The sequence below is a fragment of the Heterocephalus glaber genome, unplaced genomic scaffold, assembly GCF_053883595.1.
Source record: "Heterocephalus glaber isolate CG9 unplaced genomic scaffold, H.glaber_assembly_v1.0 deba00001555, whole genome shotgun sequence".
NCBI classification, from domain to species: Eukaryota; Metazoa; Chordata; class Mammalia; order Rodentia; family Bathyergidae; genus Heterocephalus; species Heterocephalus glaber.
In genome coordinates this window covers 4029562-4051288 of record NW_028258346.1, presented here as the reverse complement: position 1 = coordinate 4051288, position 21727 = coordinate 4029562, and the positions used below count along the sequence as shown (strand labels likewise).

General features: G+C 36.2%; 1 protein-coding gene across 7 annotated transcripts in view; it reads right to left on the bottom strand.

Moving 5' to 3' along the window:
* Cpq (carboxypeptidase Q) overlaps positions 1 to 21727 on the bottom strand; it is a 502796-nt gene that overhangs the window by 378098 nt on the left and 102971 nt on the right. For all 7 annotated transcript variants that reach the window (XM_087190644.1, XM_087190642.1, XM_021262674.2 and 4 more), the window contains one exon: positions 15406 to 15870. In XM_087190644.1, coding sequence (XP_087046770.1) covers positions 15406 to 15838 — 433 coding nt within the window. In that variant the 5' untranslated portion in view covers positions 15839 to 15870. The remainder of the gene's footprint in view (positions 1 to 15405; positions 15871 to 21727) is intronic.

Sequence of the window (21727 nt, the reverse complement as noted above, 5' to 3'; positions counted from 1 at the left end):
ACACAGGCAGTTTACAAAGGGCAGAGTAAGAGAGGAGGGGATCATTATTAGGCAATGAAGTTAATAGTTCCCTATGCCATTAAGACTAGAAATTATTTCATTTATGCCCATATGATCAATGGAGTATGAAATGTTTGGTTTATTGTTATTTTTACAAAAAAAAAACCTGTGTATCTTACTGGCACACAGAACTCTCACAAAGTCTAGCATCAAATACAAACTATGCTGATAGTATATGGCACAGAACTGATCCCAGATAGTTCAAGGAATCTTTATAATTTTGTTATCTTGGACACAATATTTAATAGCAAAAATTAAAACTCAGACTCTTCACTCCTATTTCTCTATGCTTCTACTGAAAACATCAAGTTAAGTTTTGGTCTAATTTCATTCTGCTTCTTTTTTCATCCTAGAAATAATATCTATCCTTAGAAAGGTGAGATGGTCCCAGGTTTTCCATAGCCCACCCTCGCATCTTTCCAGTCCTACCACCATCCTCTTACCTTCCTCAGCATGAACCTGATCCTCTAGTCACTGGGAAAACACAGCCTATACTCTTACGCCTCATGCCTTTATTTTTCTTGTTTCTTGTCTTTACAACACCCTTTCTCTCTTCTCAGTCCCAGTGCATCCTTCATCCCTCAATGTCATGGTTTTGAAGGCTTGTTTAGACCCCAGACAGAATGATTCCCTGTTCTCCTTGTTCCCATCTTACTGATACCACTGTTTTTTCCTTGTCAGATTCAGCTATGTTCATCATCACCTGATGCTGTACTGGGCACACAGTGAAGCCAGCAAAATAACCAATTACTGAGCACCTACCACATGACAAGTGCTATCTCAGGGAATGAAGAATGAAAGAATTTATAGGCAGTCCTTATCATAATTATGCTCAGAGTACACTTACCTGGTAGGTAAATAAACAGGAATGCTTGTTGCAGCACTATCAAGAGAGGATACTGAGAAGTTTGTAGAATTTAACTGATGGAAATAAGAAATACTAAATGGACAGGATAAGAGATTACCTTGGTCCTACTGTCATCAATTTGTAACATTTGGAATACTGTTTTAAGAGAACATGATTGCTTTCTATGGGATCACCTCAAAAAGTCAGTGTATTTACACTCATTATTCCCTGTCTTAGCCAGCTTCTCCCTCAACTCTCCTCTTTCTTTCTGTAATACCACTATAGATTTTCTACTAGCTTCTCAGAATATTGTTATGGTTTTTCTGTTAGCCCAAACTTGAAAGTTTTATAATCTTTCATTCCTCTCATTTCTTCATCTTTCATATCCAAGAGGTATCAATTGCTCTTTAATGTTATTTGCTTCCCTATTCCTAAGGTCATTAATCCAAATAGTCTCTCAAATCCAAACTTCTATAGCTTTTCTCTTTTCCCACCCATTTTTCATAGAGCCAAAAGGACACTTTCTGGAAAATACCTATCTAAAACTTTTCAGTATTTATAAATGTGCAATAGTTTCCTCAACTATAAATCCAGTCTTCCCTGGCCTTGGGTTGTAATCACTATCCAGACATCATCTTCCCTCCACCTGTCATCTATGTCATCTCTATGCACCTTTCAGAAATGCCCTATACATCACCTTGTCATGTATATGGAATTTATGGTGGTTGATTCTACATTTCAACTTGACTAGATCACAGGCTGCCCAGAGAGCTAATTAAACATAACTTCTGTGTGGTAGTGAGGGTTAGCGCTGAATTGGTGACTGAGTAAACCAAATGGTCCTTGCCAATGTGGAGGGCATCATCCAACTAGTGAGGGCCTGAATAGAATAAAAAGACAGGAATGTTGAGTTATCTCTGCCTGACTGAGTTGAAACAACAAACTTCCTGCCTTCAGCTCCTAGTTTCAGGCCTTCAGATCTGAACTGGAATCTATACCATCTGCTCTCCAGCTCTCAGGCCTTAACAAAATCCACTGGCTTTCCAGTCTCTAGCTGACAGATGGCAGATCATGGGACTACACAGTTTCCACAATTACATGAGCTAATAATTATCTCTCTCTCTCTCTCTCTCTCTCTCTCTCCATTTCTATGAAGAGCCCTAACACGAAGATGAAGTAAAAGTAATGATCATCGATGAAATGTACATCTCAAAAGCTTCTTGAAATAATCTCTATAACACGTGATTCCAAGGAACTCTGATAGTTCTTGGGGTCAGTGCTAAAAACAAAGGTAAAATTTAACTAAATCAATTTTTTTTTTTGGTACTGGGGATCAAACTCGGGACCTTGCACTTGCAAGGTGGGCGGCGGAACCACTGAGCTAAATCCCTGGCTAATTTAATCAAGTTTTGATAATTTCATTCTCTAGTTTCTTCAAAAATACTGGAGTGATATCATCTGGTCCCAGTGGTTTATTTATCCACTTTGTCAATCAGGTCTTGAACATCCAGTGCTTTTACTAGTAGCTGATCTCAAACGTATAAGCCATCTACTACTGAAGAAGTCCCATCAGCTTAATGTTTTTCTCAGAAACAAATATTTCAATTTGATGATATAAAGTTCCTGGAAATTTTAAACGCAATTTTTCGAGACAGAAAATCGAGAATGTAAGGAGGCCCATAGCACAGCCTCGACCTATTCAGTTCTCTTAAAGAAATCAAAGCACCTTCAGCTAACTAATATTACTGATGCATTTCCCAGGTACCATCAAAATAGCACCAACTCTTAGAAAGTAACTTTCAATTCAAAATGTATCACAAACTTTTTCTTTACTGTCCTAGAGAACAAACTATGTATCTACTTATTAGCTTGCTTCAAGTGACTATAATTAGAAGACTATCAACTTACATTGTGTCATCATCAAATCTCCAGGGAACATGATCGGTCTTTTTATATTTTCATAAAATGAAACATTGGGATTATTACTAACAACACTAAAGGTTTGATTATGCTAAAGGTTATATCAAAGCAAGTGAAAAAGAGATATCATCCCTGCCCCTAAAGCTTAGAAACTACAGAGACACAATAAAAAATATATATGTGACCTGAAAAGAAAAACCATATAAACAGTAAGTCAAAAATGTTCATTGTAATTACATTGTATAGATAAAAATCACAGTGAAAGTCATAAGATGATAGACACAGAGGGAACTGAAAAATCTGTAAAGAATAAAAGAGAAGTGGCTTCCTTTTCTCTTGGAGAAAATGGCAAAAACATCTGCCTTAACCTCATGATTCATTTATAGACATGTGGAATTTTTATTTTAGTATCAGATGCAGAGTATTAAGTTAATTATACTCCTTAATTCATAGTATAATACAAAATAATCAGTGGCCTACTCAATGCAAGTCTCTTGGTTTTATTTGCTTGCTTTTTAAAAATAATTTTATTGATACATTTTAGCTATAATCATAACATTCATAATAGGGAATTTGTACCTGTACATGATATCTCTTTTTCTTTCTTTCTTTCTCCTTTTTTTTTTTTTTGGCAGGCACCAGAACCACTGAGCTAAATCCCCGGCTACGATATATCTTAATTCTTCTTTTTTTCCCATTCCTCTTCCCTCCCTTGTGCCCCTCTTCCCCTTCTTATTTACAAAATCTTTATTTCCATTTTTTCATTCTATTCTTTTTCTTTTCCCTTCCTTCTTTTCCCCCTCTCCCTCCCTAGTTCCCCTTCCCATTTAAACATTTTCTTCCTATTTCACAATATCTATTATACACTTTGATCCTCATTTACACTTTAAATTTCTCACACCAGAGAAACAATGTGATATTTAAACATGTGTGTCTGATTTATTTCACTTAAGAGTATGGTCTCAAAGTGTATCCATTTACCTAGAAATATTTCAAGTTTATTTTTCTTTATAGCAGAGTAGAAATCATTGTACTAAAAAGAATCCAAATCTTCTTTATCCATTCATTGGTTGATGGGCATTTGAGCTGTTTCCAAGATTTAGCTATCATAAACTGTGGTGCTATAAACATGGGTGTGCATATATCATTGTGGTATGATGTTTTTAATTCTTTCTGGAAGATGCCAAGAAGGGGAATAGCTAGGTCAAATGGAGCCTCTAGTTTTAGTTTTTTGAGGAAGCTCCACATTGATTTCCACAGTGGTTAGACCAGTCTACACTCAGAACAACAGTGGGGAAAGGTTTGTTTTTCCCTCCAGCTCTGCCAGCATTTGTAATTGGTTGATTTCTTGAGAATAGGCATTGTTTCTGGAGTGAGGTGGAATCTCAGTGTTGTTTTAATTTGTATCTCTTGAGTGAGCAGTGATGTTGAACATTTTTTCATGTGTTTATTTGCCTTTTGTACTTTTTCATCTGAGAAGTATCTATTCATTTCAGATGTCCATTTTTATTGGGTCTTTAAATTTGGGGGGGTCAGTTTATTCTAGATATTAGTCTTTTGTCTGAAGAACAGCTGGCAAAAATTTTTTCCCACTTTGTGGGTTGTTCCTTCGCTCTGTTAGTGGTTTCTTTTGCTGTGCAAAAGCTTTTTAATAAGATGAGATCCCAGTTGTTGATTTTTTATGATAGTTCCTGTGCAATCGTGGTTTTGTTCATAAAGTCTTTGCCTACACCTGTATCTTCAAGAGTTCTATCTATTCTTTCTTCCAATAGAAAGATATCCCTTGTTTTTAGGTAAGAAGAACCAATAGAGTGAAACTATACTTCTAAAATTGGTGGTCATACTTCCAAAATTGTTATATAGATTTAATGAAATCTCAATCAAAATACCAGCAGTATATATCACAGAATTAGAGAGAACAATCCAAAAATTCATTTGGAACCAGAAGAGACCTAGAATAGCAAAAGCAATTCTGAGTAACAAAGGCAAGGAAGGGGAAATCACAATCCCTGACTTGAAATTATACTACCAAGCTACTGTGGTTCAAAACAAAACAAAACAAAACAAAAAAACAGACCTGAGGATCAATGGAACAGATTAGAAGATACAGAAACAACTCCAAACACACTCAGCCACCTTATCTTTGACAAAGAGCCCAAACACCTTCACTGGAGGAAAGACAGCCTCTTTAATAAGTGGTGCTGGAAAAAACTGGGTTTCCACAAGTCAAAAATTAAAACTAGACTCCTATCTTTCACCATGCACTAAACTAAAATCGAAATGGATCAAAGATATAAATATTAAAATATTCCCATTCCTCACTCCTTTCTTTCACATCCTACCATTCCAAGATGCAACAATACTAAAACACTTCTTGTGCTTAGTTTTTCTTTAAAACACGAAGTATTATTCTGTGTGTATTTGAAATTTTATTTCTATGTATGCAATTTCATCATGCACATTATTCTATTTTTTACTTTAGTTCACCCAGTTTTATAAGGTCCATCCTTGTTACTATACATATATTAGTCTATTGCTTTCAATTGCTGTAAGTGCTCCCAGGGGACACACCCTACACTTTGCACATCCATTCTGCCAGTGACAGACTCCCGGATGGCTCCTGCCCCATAAACGTGACTACAATGTTTATCTGGTATATGCACCTTTAAGGGCCTTCATGAACATTTCTTTGTGAAGTTTACCAGAGAAATGCATTAGTGAGTCACAGAGGATGAGAATGCATTTGTTTGCTCTGAATCTGTTCGAGATTGCTCTCCAGAATGGTGACACCATGCTTCGTGCCCATCCAGAAGTGTGAGAGGGCACCTGTGTCCTCACAGCCCTGCCAACCCAGTTTACATCCCTGCTGTAAAATGAACACATCATTTTAAAATTGTTTTGATTATTAATGAGTTTGAACATCTTTTCATGAAATTCTTAGCTTTTAGGATTCTTTAAAGTGCTAGTTCATAGGTTTTCCCACTTTTCTATAGGGTTATCAACTTTATTTTGATTTCCAAGCAAATATTAACACATTAACAATTTTACACAATGCTAATATCTTCTCCTGTTTTGCTGTCTAACAACTTTCTTCGTGGTATCTTTCTCTGAGCAGAAATTCAATGCCACCAAATTCAGTAGTGCTTTGTCTTATGGTTTCATGAAGGGATATTTGTGTGAGAAAGTGAAGGTACCTAGGAGATAGATGTGTTGAACTCATTCTTACAGAAACACCTACAAAGGAAATAGAAGGATGTGGGGAAAATGATCCACCACTGAAGCAAAGTGAAGGAGGAAGACATGACCTTAGAGCAAGACAGCCACCGTTAGCTACATGACCTTGGACAAGATGCTGCCAACCATAAAGTAGAACAATACATACCCCCAGAAAGTAAGTAAAGGAATATACACAATGGGCCAGGGATTTAGCTCAGTGGTTCCGTCGCCTGCCTCGCAAGTGCAAGGTCCCGAGTTTGATCCCCGTTACCAAAAAGAAAAAAAGAATATACACAATGACTAGAGTATAATAGATAAGTACTCAATAAATATGAATTCCATTTCCCTATCTTACTTGTTCCCACACCTGCTGATGCACAGAGAGGGAAGGTGCAAGCTCTGTGATCATATCCCTGCTCCCATATCTCCAAGCTGCTCCCATATCTCCAAATTCAAATTAAAATATCTGTGGGCACAGACTCTCCAGAGCACCAGTGCTCACACTATGACTAGATATCAGACAAGAGTAAGCCCTGAAAAAAAACTGAGAATGCTACCCCCTGATGAGACCAAAGGAAGAGGACAGGTGCAAATAACCAGTTATCTGATGGTGGGATCTTATGGGTAAATTAGCTATCACCTCACCAACAAATGAACTGAAAGTACTCAGTGTAGATATTCCCTGTGGTACCTGTATTAGGAGCAGGCAGGAAGGTTATTTGAGGTTCCTATGAGATGAAGAGATGGATGGTACAGAATAAGCCTATGCTATAGCTTTCCAGAGTTTCTGATCCACGCTGCTTAAGTTTCCAGAAAGAATAGAAAGTGCTGAACACCCTAATCATAATTTGATGGATGCTCATGTATCCTCCTCTTTCCTGTCTTCTTTCACTCAAATACAACTAAAATTTATTATTTAACTATGACAGACATAAAAGAACTATGAAAATCACATTTTCTTAAAGAAAGTTTAAATATGAATAGGTTTCCAAATATGCTTTTAAAACTGTGATCTTTCTCAAAAATCCACTCATGATTTAACCAGTATTTAACCATTTAATATGCATCTATTACAAATCAGGCACAGTTCATAAGAATTTAAACTATACTCTGAACAATGAAACAATTTTAAGAAGGGGGTGGCATGAAATCATATTCTACAAAGGTAATTAAAGCAGTAGTATGGGAACAGATTAAAAGGAAACTGGAGTCAGAAATTTCAGTTAAGAAAAAATTATCACACTATAAGCCAAAGTTAAGTTCTGAACTCTGAAAGTGAAAACTGGGAAAAAAGGGCAGGGGTCGTGTGTGACATTTAAGACTTGGTGAACCTCTCGGTGTTGGAGTGAGAAAATGGAAGGACTTATTCAACAAATATTTCTTCATACTTTTCTGTGTATGAGAATTTTTTTTGTACCAGGGATCGAACTCAGGACTTTGCATTTGCGAGGCAGGTGGCAGCACCACTGAGCTAAATACCCGACCCTCTGTGTATGAGAATTTATGATGAAGACTAGTATGGGGTTTCTCAACTTTGGTATTATGACATTTTGGAGTAGATCATTATTGTTTAAGAGGGCTAGGGAGGAATGTTTGGTACACTGTGGGATACTTGGCAGGATCCTTGGCCCCTGCTCACCAGAGACAAGTAACATCATGTACAGTCATAGCCATTAAAAGTATCTCCAGACATCACCAAATTTCCCTAGGAGAGCAAAATTTCCCCTGGTTGAGGACCACTGAAACTAGGGCACTGGCTTTAAGAGGCTTATAATGTAGTAGAGAAATGCTTTGATTAAGCATCTTCAGGATACAAGAAAAGCAGAAAGGAGAAAGCTGTCCATACTTCCTTGAAAATAAGCTAGCCCCAGAAGTCTCCACAGAAGAGGAGATATGGGAGCTGACTTCTTAATTCACAGGGCATTCTCAAGACAAAACCATGAAATCAAGATGCAATATCAGATATTAGGAGAACTTTGAGTCTCCTACATTGGGTGTCTGGGTAGACAGCAATTCATTAATAAGGACAAAAAACAGAACAAGCAGGTTGCTGAGTTTATGGGGCTGGCAAGAAATCTGGAAGTTCTTGGAACTGCAGATAGAAATCAAGGGTACTTATAGAGGCTGCTTTCTGCTCTTTCTACTCTTTCAGAAATTCAAATGTCCAGATTTTCCACAGCAACTTTCTGATAAAAGCCATTGCTTAATCTAGGAAAGGCGAAAGCAATCTTGGTAGCCTGACTCTACAAAAGGATTCTTAAATTCCTTCCTAAGAAGTTCAATTTAGATTCTGCATCCCTCACCTTCTCCATGATTCTGCAAACCATTTAAAATCTTATAAGATGCCTATGCCTACATGAACCAATTAGATTCTAATCTCCACAGCTGAGCATTACCCATCCAATCAACTCTACACTGGAAGCCAAATCTAGTGCTATCTCTACCTATTCTTCCTCTCACTTCCAAATAAGTCCTATAAGGAAAGTGATGATATACACACAGACTTTGACACGAACCAGAAAAAAATACCAATCGCCACACACACCTCAAAATCCAAGTCTAGCTAGAAAGAGATCTTAAATTTATAAGTATGGTTTTAAGGGCTTTTTGCCCACCTTCTGTAAATGATGAGGCTGAATTTCCAAAGTCTATGTTGACTGAGCTAAAAAGCTCAGTTTCTTAGAGGTTTGATAGGGTAGAGGGAGAGTAAATTAAGTTTACTATTTTGTAGTCTCTTAACTATACTCCTTAAGTAAGAGACATGCTTTTAAGAAAAAATGTAAAAGGAGATGATGGACCAGTGCAAGCCATCTCAATAGCTTTAAAAAATATTCATCTTGAATCAAACATTAAAATCAAACATTTAACATCCTTACTATTTAATGAGTTCTTAGAAAATCACTAAAGCACCACTAGAAAATTGAGCAAAAGATATGCACAAATAATTTAAGGAATAGTAAATAGACCTATGAAGATACTAATCTCATCAATGAGCAAAGGAATGCAAAATAACAGTGAACCATCATGTTTAATTCATCAAAGTGAAAAATATTAGGAAAAGATATACATGCAGGTAAAGATGGAGGAATTAGAAGACACGGGAAGAGAATAGATATGTGCAAACTTTCTGGAAAATAAGGAAATGTATCAAGAACCTAAATGTATCAATATTTATATTAATATTTTAAATAATTAATATATATATTTACATTGTATTATAAGTCATATATTATGTTATATATTTATTGCATTCACATCTTTAAACAATTAAAACTACTAAGATAAAAATAGATTCTAATATTACAGTACATTGTCATTCTCTGCACTCATAGAAAGCATTCCAAAATTATTTATTGCTATTATCTTACAACTTCTTAGACTATTTTGATCATTCCTCCTTTGTTATTTAGTAAAACTGTGAAAATAACCCCTTTAAAATCTATTCATGTTTCAATAAATAAAGAATGTTTCTAACTGTCTTAAAAGAAAAGAAAAAGAGATGGAAATAATCCGGATTCCAATAATAGGGCTTTAATTATGTTAATTATTGTACACTTTAAGTTTGTAATCATTAAAATTTATTTCAAATAATACTTATTGGTGGTAAATGTTCATAGTATGTATGAAAGAAAACATGAAATATATGCAATTTGAACTCAAATTTTCAAAATAAAAATATCTACATACTAAAACATTAATTGAAAAATAAAAGTGATAGCAATGAACTCTCTAGAAAAATATCACAGAGATTTTCATTATTTTATATTTATGTACATGTTTCCTATACTGAACAGGTATTAATTCTATAATGTTAAAAAAATTCTAAGCAAATACTGATGGTTCAACAGCATCATCATTCAATATGTAAAAGAAGGCACTTTGTTTAAATTCCAAGGAAATATCCCCAAAGAAAGAACTACCTTAAAAATGTGCTTTCAATTAAATATCAAATGAAAACCTTCTTACTGAGTATGATGAGAGGTAGCAAGGACATAGAATGGGTAAGATACAGTCCAGGGCTTTGGAGGCTCTCAAGATAATATAAAACATATAATTGGTAACATACAGTATTGGGGAAAGCTCTGCACCTCTGTACAGCTCAATCTCCCTAGAAGATTAATATTACTCAACAATCTGCTGAGTAGGCTTGGAGATCAGACCTCACGAAGACTCAGAGTTGTGTCTGCAGGGGAAGAGCCACATATTCTACCCAAGTCTCTACTTCTTGCCCACACCTCAGCCTCTCCCAAATTTGACTGGTGATTTTCATTTTTTTACTTGGTCCACTCAAATCTGATGCAAGCTACATTCTGTCAGGATTGACTGGAGGTTGTTCTTTGTCCCATCTCACTTCTAAGGCTACACTTTGTTCTTTGTCTCCTGGGCAGCCCATATATACGCCTTCGCAAACCCACAGGTATCTCACAGCGCCCTCCCCTTCCCACATGGAGAAACTAATACCTACTGTAGTACTCAAGTCTAGAATTAGAAAGTTTCAAAATCATTGAAAGGAATTTGTTCTATCACATATGCCTGGAAGGACCCAGCCCTTAGAAATTCTAGCTTCACTAATCTCTTGTAGACTCATTAAAAAAAATCACACTTCTCAACTGAAAAAGACTTTACGCATTCTTGTTGTGACTATAGCTCATTTTACACTATCAAGGCCTATGGTAATTAAATGATCAAGGTCACACAACTAGTTACAAGCTAAGGCCAAACTTAGAACATGAGTTTCCTAGGATAGAAGCTAGGAGATGGCTCTGCATCACTCTACCTGCAACTAAAGATCCATTTATGCAGATGTTACTCTAACTCCTGTGGGCATCTTCCACACTTGGATCAGCCTAATTCTCCTCAGACCCTAAAATAGCTCAGTTGCCAGACAACTATTTATCTGCTTTGAACACCATGGAATAAAGAGTCAGGTGAAAACAAGTCTTAGAACACCAGAATAGATTCCAGTGAGTAAAACTCACTTCCCAAGGGTTTTGAAGGCCCCATGAGCAATCAGTAACTTGGCTTAGTGTTCAATGCCAGGCAGACAGCCAGTGAAGAGCAGTCCTTACTACAGAATGAGAAATGATGATAGGAATGAAACAGGAATAGAAAAACATGTTTAAAAAGAAGATGGAGGAACTAGTATATTCCACCATCACAGTTTAGGATCAGAAACTTTTGAAACAGATCTGCTTCGGTATGTACCTAAAAATAGGAATGTTATAAATGAAAATAAAATTAAAATATTTGTATGTGGTATGTGAGGCAATATAGTCTAATGACTAAAAACACAAACCAAACTTTGATAGTTATTCTTGCCTGGACATGGCCTCTTACCAGTTGTGTAACCCCAAGTAAACTACATAATCCCTTACAGTCTGGTTTTCTCATCTGGAAAAAAAAGAAAAGAAAATCTAGTCCAGTTTTTTAGGACAGTTTGGAGGGCTTAAAAAGCAGAACTTAACCACAAACTAGTGATTAATAGACGGCAACTCAACAAAATCCAGACAGACAGTGACTGCCAGGCTGAGGAGCTCCCTAGAAGCCTATACTACTAATTCATGCAGCCCTAGAGAGATCAAAACTGGTCAGTCCCAGTGATATTTCCAAAAAGGTGAAATGGAAAATTTGGCTGATCTCTTAAAATTGTTCTAAGGGAATACAACAAATGGAATAACATTCATTTAAGAAAATCTACTAAAGGGGCAGGGAATTTAGCTCAGTGGTTCCAGCTCCTGCTGTGCAAGTGCAAGGTCCTCAGTTTGATCCCCAGGACCAAAAAGCAAAACAAAACAAAACAAAACAAACCCCAAAAATAAGAAAATCTACTAAATCTCAGTAAGAACAATGAGAGCCTGTGGCATTTGGGTCATGATTTGCTCCTCTCTCCCACTCCTAGTTTCATGTTATAGAATTCTGTTACAAGGCACTCTATTACCAGAAAGTATAGCCAAGAAATTGGGAGTGTTCTCTCGCCTTCTGCCCCAGTTCTCAGTCTAGGGCTTTGGTTTCTCCTTGAAAAGGTGGTTCACTGATATTTCCCATTTCCTCAAACCCCTTCCCATAGGCATGGACAAAAGACACCATTCCCCTACCCAGCTCATCATCAGTGGAAACTCTACATCAAGGGTAGCCAACAAAAATATTGGGACCCTGATTATCCCATCTCAGTTCACTCATTGGTAGTGACCATACTAGAAGCCACAAGCTGAGAAGACCAGAAGTTATCACCCACTTCTAGCACTAGCTAGGATATACTCTTGCAGAAATAGGTTGGCATCACTGCAACTAGCTCTTGTGCGATAGCACAGAGATTTTCCCAGGAGAAGAGATAAATCAAAGGATGAAGAGCTCTGAAGTTTGTACTGAGGTTAATGACTTTATTTGGAGAAGATTATGGAGACTTCCATGGCTAAAGGTGTTGCTGAAAACATGGACAGCAATTAGGGTCCTGGTATCTTTGTGATACTGTTAGGAACAAGCAAAATGGCACAGCAACCAGAACTTTAACAGAAAGAAGTGCAGGGAAAGAAACAACCAAGTAAACTGTAGAGTTGGGAATGAGACGGACATAGAACATAGCAAAAAAGGTTTCAAAGCAGCTGTTACAAGCATGTTCAAGGAAGTAAAGGTAACAGTATAAGTAATACTTAAAGAATTAAAGGTGTAATAACAATATCTCATCTCATCAATGGAGAATAGCAATAAAGAAAAATGATTCTTTAAAATATTAAATGGATATCTAGAGTTGGAATATATAACAACTGAAAAGAAAAATTTTGTGTGGATGTGCAAGAGTAGATCAGAGGTAATGGAAGAATATGTGAACTTGATGACAGATTGATAGAGCTGTGCAATCTGAAGAACAGAAAGAGAATAGAGAGAAAGGAACAGAGCCTTGGAGAATTGTGGGACATTACTAAACACACCAATATGCTCATAAGTATAATACCAGAATAAGAGGTAGAAGAGAAAAGGAAAGCGAAATGTTTGTAAAAATATAGCTGTAAATTTCCCAATTTTGATGAGAAACACTAATCTCTACACCCTAGAAGATTTTTAAAAATTCACCAAGTAAGATAAAAGCAAAGAGATCCACAATTAGATATGTCAGAGTCAAAATGCTGAAAGTGAAAAATGAAAAGAAAATCTTGAAAACAGTAAGGGTAAAATAACTTACCACCTACAAGGGAACCCTAAAAATATTAACAGCTGACTTCTCCTCAGAAACTATGGACTCCATAAGGCAATGACCAGTCTGGGCAACTTGGTGAGACCCTGTCTCAAAATAAAAACAAATAAAAAATTAAAAAGGGCTGAAGATGTAGCTCAGTGCAAAAGTCCTAGGTTAAAATCCCAGTATGGAAGGAAAGAAGGAGGAAGAAAGGGAGGAGGAAGGGAGGGAGGGCAAAGGATGGAGGGAAGAGAAAAGGAGGGAATGAGGGAGGGTTAGCAAGTACATGGAAAAATTGTAATATATTGATACTGAGACTATGAAATGGTACAGCCACTTCAGAAAACAGTTTGTCAGGACCTCAACAAATTAAATGTAGAATTACCAAATTACACAGCAATTCTACCCCTTGGCATATAGCCAAGAAAAATGAAAATATATATCCACAACAAAACCTTGTATACAAATGTTTCGAGCAGTATTAGACTCAAAAAGTAGAAAAGATTTAAAAACTAGAAATAATCTAAGTAACCACCAGCTAATGAAAATATAAATAAAATGTGGTACACTGGTGAACTTAATTTGTCCAAAAATTTGGAAAAGATGGCCACATTCATGTTTGTGTGGGAAAGATGGCCACGGTCATGTTTGTTGCAGAAATTCCAAACAAAAACAAAATTTTGCCAAACGCTGTTTGCAAACCAAATTGCTTGCAAATAAAAGCATTCATGAACTGAGGTACCACTGTAAATCCATAAAGTGAATTATTATTCAGCAATAAGAAAGAATGAAATGCTGAACCATTCAACACAGATAAAACTAGAAAACATTATGCAACATGAAAGAAGTCAGTCACAAAAGACTGCAAAGTATGTTATTCCATTTATGTGAAATGTCCAGAATAGGTAAACCTATAAAGACAGAAAGCAGGTTAGTAGTTGCTTAGATCTTAGGAAGGTAGTAGGGAAGGAATAAATAGTGCTTGTTAATGAGTATGAAGTTTCTTTTTTGGGTGATAAAAATGTTCTACAATTAATTTGTGTCCTGGGAAACAGGAAGAAAATGTTCAAATGGGAAGGGGAACAAGGGAGGGAGAAGGGAGACAGGAAGGAAGGGAAGAGGAAAACAAGAGAATAGAAGGAAAAAATGGAAACAAAGCTTTTGTCAATACAAAGAACAGACATTGAAAGGAGGGGAGGGAATTAGAGAAAAAAAAGAATCAAGTTATATTATGTACAGGTACAAATTTCTTCTGATGAATGTGATCATTATGTACATCTAAAATGTACCAATTAAAAAATAAAATAATTTTAAAATTTTAAATTTAAAAAAATACAATATTTTAAATATTAAATTGTGTCCTACAATCTAAATATTCTACAATTAGGCCGAACAATTCTGTAAATACACTAAAACCCAGTAAACTGTACATTTTAAATGAGTGAAAGTAGCAGTACTTAACTTATATCTCAATAGAGATTTTTTTAAGTGACAATCTGTTTCTTACTGGATCTTTTCCTTGGCAAAAGAGAAAATGAAAAGAATAGAAACTAATTCCTCTATAACAGGAAATTAGTCCATGAATATATTCGAGATTGATAGCTCACTGTTCACTGCTCAAATCCCTGATCCAGACATTTATGTTGGTTGATAAAGCCAAGCCAGGGTGCTGGTAAGTAAAGGTAGAACTTGACCCTTGATAATTCCTTACATCAGCAGTTTCTATAAAAATAATAAACTCAAATCAACTCAGTGTGCAGCTTCTGTGCCTTCTTTCATTAATTCTAAGAAAATCTGTACATTGAGGACACTTGGAAGAAGTCATAATTTTTGAACCTTGTTTACCTGTATTTTAATTCTTTACAAAATTACACTAAATTCTGCTTGATTGCAATTATTAAGTCATGGGACTGATAAGAACCCGTAGCTATAGGTCCTCCATTTAATATGTGACTTTTTAAAAATCAGGATTTTTTTTCAGTAAGGAATAGAATAAAGGAAAAAGAATAAGGAAGAAAAAAGAAAAAGCATATAAGTTTAAAGAACTCATTAAGCCAGTAGAGTGGGAAGTTCTTATATTTTCTTTTCTATCACCAAAATTATAATATGAATCATGCATATTGTAATCAGTTATCCGAGTGACATTAGTTGTATAAAGTACACAGCAAACTGAGAAGACAAACGATACCTTCTGGGGGAGTCCCAATGCTGCTGCCAAGGCCCAAAATGGCCATCCTGTGAATTCTCGGGGCCAGCATGACAGCAGACTCTTCTCCCCTTTCCCAGTGGGGGATTCTGACTGGCTCCAGGTGGACATTCTCCAGCCCATCTTCTTGCAGGTTTTTGTACATGATTTGGATGGCTTTTTCTAGGTTCTTGGAGCCACTCAGTCTGGGCCCAACAGTGTCAACCAAAAGTGCCAATCGCTCATAGGACCGGTTCTGGTATTTACCATGAACAGCAAGGTTGATAATTGCTTTAGCAACATCTTGATAGCTGGCTATTTCTTCTTTTACTTCTTGAAAAGTTCTCTGAGAGATGTCATTCTTGTATATTGTTTTCCCGAAGCCCAGGGACAAAAGGTGAACAACACCAACACACGTGAAGATAAGGAACTTCATTTTTTTCCAACTGGTTTTCTTCCTAAAATAATCTATGTAAATCAAAAACATGTTTTAGGAGAAAGAATCTCACAGCTATCTGCCATAGCCTAGGGACTGCTTTTCAAAAAGCATTCCTTTTCTCTTCTCAAATATTGCTCAAACTCCATCATATTCAGATATATTAACTCCCAGAAATGGACAGGTAAAAAGGCAGAGATTGGCCCTATGAATAAGGCAGCATTGATTATTTAATTGCCATGAGGGCACTAGAGGTGGGGGTGAGACCCTAAGAGGTGTTTTGGTCTTTAGGGCTCTATCCTCAGGAACGAACTAACTCTATTATCACAGGAGTGGGCTCAGTATCATGAGCATGAGTTTGCTCCCTCTTGCTCTCTCTCTTTCTCTCACCTCCTATTCTTCCGCTATGGGAGGTCTCTTGTATTATAACACAAGAAAGTCCTCATTGGCTCTGACCTCTTGATTTTGGACTTTCCAACCGCTAAAACAGTGAGCCACTAAACATCTGCTTATTATTAATTACAGTCTGTGCTGTTCATTAACAGGGGCGCAAAAAAAGATAAAGACAGCATCTGTCAAGTCTAATGATTTAAAAATGGTGCTTTTATTTGTACGTCTTTATTTCATTTTTCTAATTCACTGTTATTATATTTTAGAAAAAGTATTAGTCTATAAAAATTTAAAATTTAAAAATGAGTCATCTCTGGGGCCAGGGATATAGCTCAGTGGTTCTGCCGCCTTCCTCGCAAGCACAAGGTCACAAGTTTGATCACTGGTATCAAAAAACAAAAAACAAACAAAAAAAATCAGTCATCTGAATTCTACAGGACTTTTAGAGAAGAACTATTGCCACTACTCTTCCAATTTTTCTCTTTTTTTCCCATTAAGTTTATTGGTACATTTTAGGTATAAAATACAGTTGCAGTCATCATTGGGATCTTGAACAATTACATAGGTATCTTGGTTCTTTTTTTTTCCCCATTCCCCTGCCCTCCCTTCACCCCCTCCACCCTTCCCTATTTGCAAAGACTTTCTTTCCATTTTTTTCCTTTTCTCATAGTTTTTCTTTTCTCTTTTTTCCTTTCCCCTACCCCTCCCACTTCCCCTGCTCCTATAGACATTTTCTTCCTATTACACAATATCAATTATACATTTTTTAAATTACAATATCAAGATCTAGGAGACATTACCACAGATTTTACAGAATTTAAAAGGATATAGAAAGCATAGCATAGCACAAAAATACTTTTGGAAATAAATTTGACAACTTCTAAGAAGTACATTGGAAGACAAATTAATGAAACTAATTCTGGAGGAAATATAAAATTTGAATAGCACCTATTAAAGAAAGTATATTCCTAGCTTGAAAACCTACCTATATGACAACAACAGGCTCATATACATTTTAACTGATAAATTATATCAAACATTTAAAGCAGAAAAAAGAAGGAACACTTCTCCCCTCATTTTAGGAAAACAAAATTGTGCTAATCCTAAAACTGGATAAAGATAATAGAAGAAAAAAGTAGAAACATAGATAGAAATTTGTTTAACAAAACGAACTATTAGAAGTCAGATCTGGCAGGATGTAGAAAGTGGTTTTGTTATAGGGATGGCAGTGTTGGTTCAGCATTGGAAGATCCACCGCCAAAAGTCATCATTTTAACAGAGGAAAGGAAAAAGCCATATGATTCTGTCACTAGTTGGAGAAAAAGTATTGGACTAAATTCTGCAGCTGTTCAGGAGCTATCAGGAGCCTAGAAGTAGAACAGAACCTTCTCAACAGATTAAAGACATGTACTCCATACTTCCAGTGACAACAACTTATATGAATGGAGAAGATACAATGCTTTCTCCTTAAGATGGGGAACAAGGGCAGATATGCATACTCTTTATCTGTCCATTAAACCTTGAAACCTAGGCCCCACCTAAATAGTCTGGCAATAAAATGATACAATTAGGATAGGATTGGCAAGGTAGAAGCAAAATCTTTATACGTAGATGAAATGATCATCTACAGAGAAAATAGTAAGAAATCTCTAGGAGCCCCTAAAACTTGTACTTGAATTTAGCAGGATTAGAAAACACAAGGTATATATAAAAATTCAGGTCTGTGTATACTTGCTATAAATGAAGAATTGGGTATTGAAATTTAAAAGTTATGTAGGAGTAAAAAGGACCTAGAAAAGTTAGAAACAAAAACAGTGTTGGAAGACGTTTAGTACCTAATTTTAAGACTTCTTCTAAAGCTACAGTAATTAAGGCAATGTTGGTGTAAGGAAAGACATATAGATTCTTGGAATAAAACAGAGACTCTAGAAATAGAACCACACATATATGGTCCACTGAGTTTTGAAAGATTATTTAACATTAGCATTTTATAGAATATACACTCGATTCAAGAGCTGAGGAAGAGATAGTGCTTTCAGCAAATGGCACTAGAACACCTGGTATCTGTATAAAAAAATTAACCTCAACCATTTATTTCCATACATGAAGGGATCTATGAACTTAAATATGAAAGCCTAAAATTATAAAACTTTAAGAAGAAATTATAAGGGAAAATGTTTATGAATTCAGGGCAAGCAAGAACTACCTAGGATGCAAAAGGCATGATGTATAAAAGAAAAAAAATTGATAAATGAGATGCCATCAAAATTTAGAACTTTAAATGACATCATTAAAATGAAAAGTAGTCCTTAAACAGACCATATTTACAATACATATAACCTATGACCAGAATATATAAAGAATTCTTAGAGCTCATTAATAGACAACCCAATTAAAATGTAGATGTAAGAAGATGATAAATGGCCAGTATAGCACAAGGAATGGTGTGCAACTCTAGAATCAGAAAAACACTAATCAGTACAATAACAAGATTGAATTATACACTCATTAGGGAGATGAACTCAAAAGTTTTAAAAGCCTTGTCATGACTTTTTCTTTTTGTTGGATTCTTGCCCTTTGCGTTTAATTTCTCATGACCAATGGATTCATTCTGCTGGGTTTCCTGGGGTTGTGATCCTCATTGTCTTTTCCTAGGGTATTGTCTAAAATTTGTTGGAGTGCCGGTTTGGTATTCATGAAGTTCCTGAGGTGCTCTTTGTCATGAAAGTATCTTATTTCTCCACCAATTTTGGAAGATAGTTTTGCAGGGTACATCAATCTGGGTTAGAGGCTGTTTTCCTTTAGGGCTTGAAATATATCACTCCAAGCTCTTCTTGCCTTGAGGGTTTGCATTGAGAAGTCTGCTGTAATTCTGATGGGCTTTCCTTTGTAGGTGATTTGTTTCTTTTCTCTCACTGCTTGTAGAATTTTGTTCTTCTGTTGGATTTCTGGAATCCTAACAATTATATGCCTATGTGTAGATTTTTTTTTTATCAAGGCTAGCTGGAGTCTTATATGCCTCACTTATCTGTACGTCAAGTTCTTTTCCCCTCCTTGGGAAGTTTTCTGCCATCACTTCTGTGACCAGTTTTTTTATGTCATCTGCACTCTCTCCTGTTTTTTCATTGAGTCCAATCAGTCTTATGTTATTCTTCTTTGCATCATCTAGCAGCTGCTGGATTGATTTTTCATGTTCCTTTACAATTTTAAAGCAATTTTTCTTTTCCTGGTCACTAATTGCAATCTTATCTTCTATATCTGAAATTCTATCCTCAAATTGGTTCATTCTGCTAAGCAGACTTTTGATGGAGTTTTTAATCTCCTGGAAATCTGTTTGCATCTGTTTTATGGATTCCATTTGTTTCCTATGTTGAGATTCCATCACGTTCCTCAGCTCCTCTATTTTTTTATCTGTGTCCTCTCTAGATTTATTAATCATGTCTTGCACCATGAGCAAAATCTTTGCTATTATCTTAGAAATTATTTCTGATTTCATTTTTCCCGGATCCTCTTTTGTTGCCAGTTCAGAGAGTCCAGGTGGTTGAGTATCAGATTGTTCCATTTCGTTTCCCTTTGGGGTTGCTGTAAGTGATCTGGAAGTCTGTTTTTGAGGCTTGTTTATGTGTCTTCTCATTTGCACGGGGTGGGGGGTGCTTCTGGCACCCATGTGGCTCAACTTCTCTGCCCTAGGAGCTTGGGATGGCAGCGGGGGAGCTTCCTTCCAGGTGCTGGGACTGGCTCCCTCTTTAAACTTTTCAATGAAATTGAAAGGACAGCAACACTTCCAAATTCATTCCTGGAAGCAAGTGTTACTTTGAGTCCAAAATCAGGGAAAGACCCAACCAAAAAAGAGAACTACAGGCCAATCTTCCTCATGGACATAGATGCAAAAATCCTCAATAAAATACTGGCAAACAGAATACAGAGGGTCATCAAGAAGATCACACACCCTGACCAAGTCAGATTTATCCCAGGGATGCAAGGATGGTTCAATATATGAAAATCAATAAATGCAATACACTATATTAACAGAGTCAAGGACAAAAATCATATGATCATCTCAACAGATGTAGAAAAAACATTCAACAAAATTTAACACCCATTCATGATAAAAAAAAAAACATTGCAGAAAATGGGAATAGATGGTCTTTATCTAAATGTGATAAAAGGCTATCTATGAAAAACCAACAGCCACCATCATATCAAGTGGTCAAAAAATGAAAACCTTCATGCTAAAATCAGGAACAAGACAAGGATGTCCACTATCACCACTCCTGTTCAATATAGTCTTGGAAACATTAGCCACAGAAATCAGAAAAGAGAAAGAAATAAAAAGAATAAAGACAGGAAAGGAAGGAGTTAAACTGTCATTATTTGCTGATGATATGATACTCTACACTGAAGACCCTAAAAACTCCACCAAAAGACTTCCAGACTTAATTGACAGATTCAGTAGAGTAGCTGGATGCAAGGTCAACAATCAAAAATCAATACCCTTCTCATACACAAATAACAGACTCACTGAAAGAGAAATTAGAGAAACAATTCCTTTCACAACAGCACCCAAAAAAATGAAATATCTAGGAATCAACCTAATGAAGGAGGCAAAAGACCTCTACATTGATAACTATAGCACTCTAAAAAAAGAGATCAAGGAGGATATAAGAAAATGGAGACACATCCCCTGTTCCTGGATAGAAAGAACCAACATAGTGAAAATGGCCATACCTTAAAACTGCTATACAGATTCAATGCAATCCCAATTGAAATCCCAGAAGCATATTTGACAGAACTAGAGAAAACAATCCAAAAGTTCATCTGGAACTGGGAGAGACCTAGAATAGCAAAAGCAATTCTAGGTAACAGGGTCATGGCAGAGGGTATCACAATTTACAACTTGAAAATGTACTACAAAGCCACTGTGATAAAAACAGCATGGTACTGGCAAAGAAACAGACCCGAGGATCAGTGGAATAGATTAGAAGATGCATAAACAACACCAGACATACTCAGCTCCCTCATTTCTTTCTGTACCAGAGATCAAACTCTTGTCCTTGTGCTTGCTAGGCAGGTGGTGAAACCACTGAGCTACAACTCCAGTCCATCAGCCACCTTATCTTTGACAAAGGAGCCAACCATCCTCACTGGAGGAAAGATAGCATCTTTAATAAATGGTGTTGGAAAAACTGGATTTCAATTTGCCAAAGATTAAAACTAGACCCCTATCTTTCACCATGCACTAAACTAAAATACAAATGGATTAAAGATGTAAATATTAAAACAGAAACACTAACCTTACTGGAAGATAAGTTAGGTAGAACTCTCAAAGACATTGGCATAGGAAAGGACTTTATGAATACATCCTCAATAGCACAGGAACTAGCACAAAGAATCAACAACTGAGATCTCATCTTATTAAAAAGCTTCTGCACTGCAAGAGAAACCACCAACAGAGCTAAGAGATAACCTATACTGTGGGAAAAAATTTTTACCAGCTGT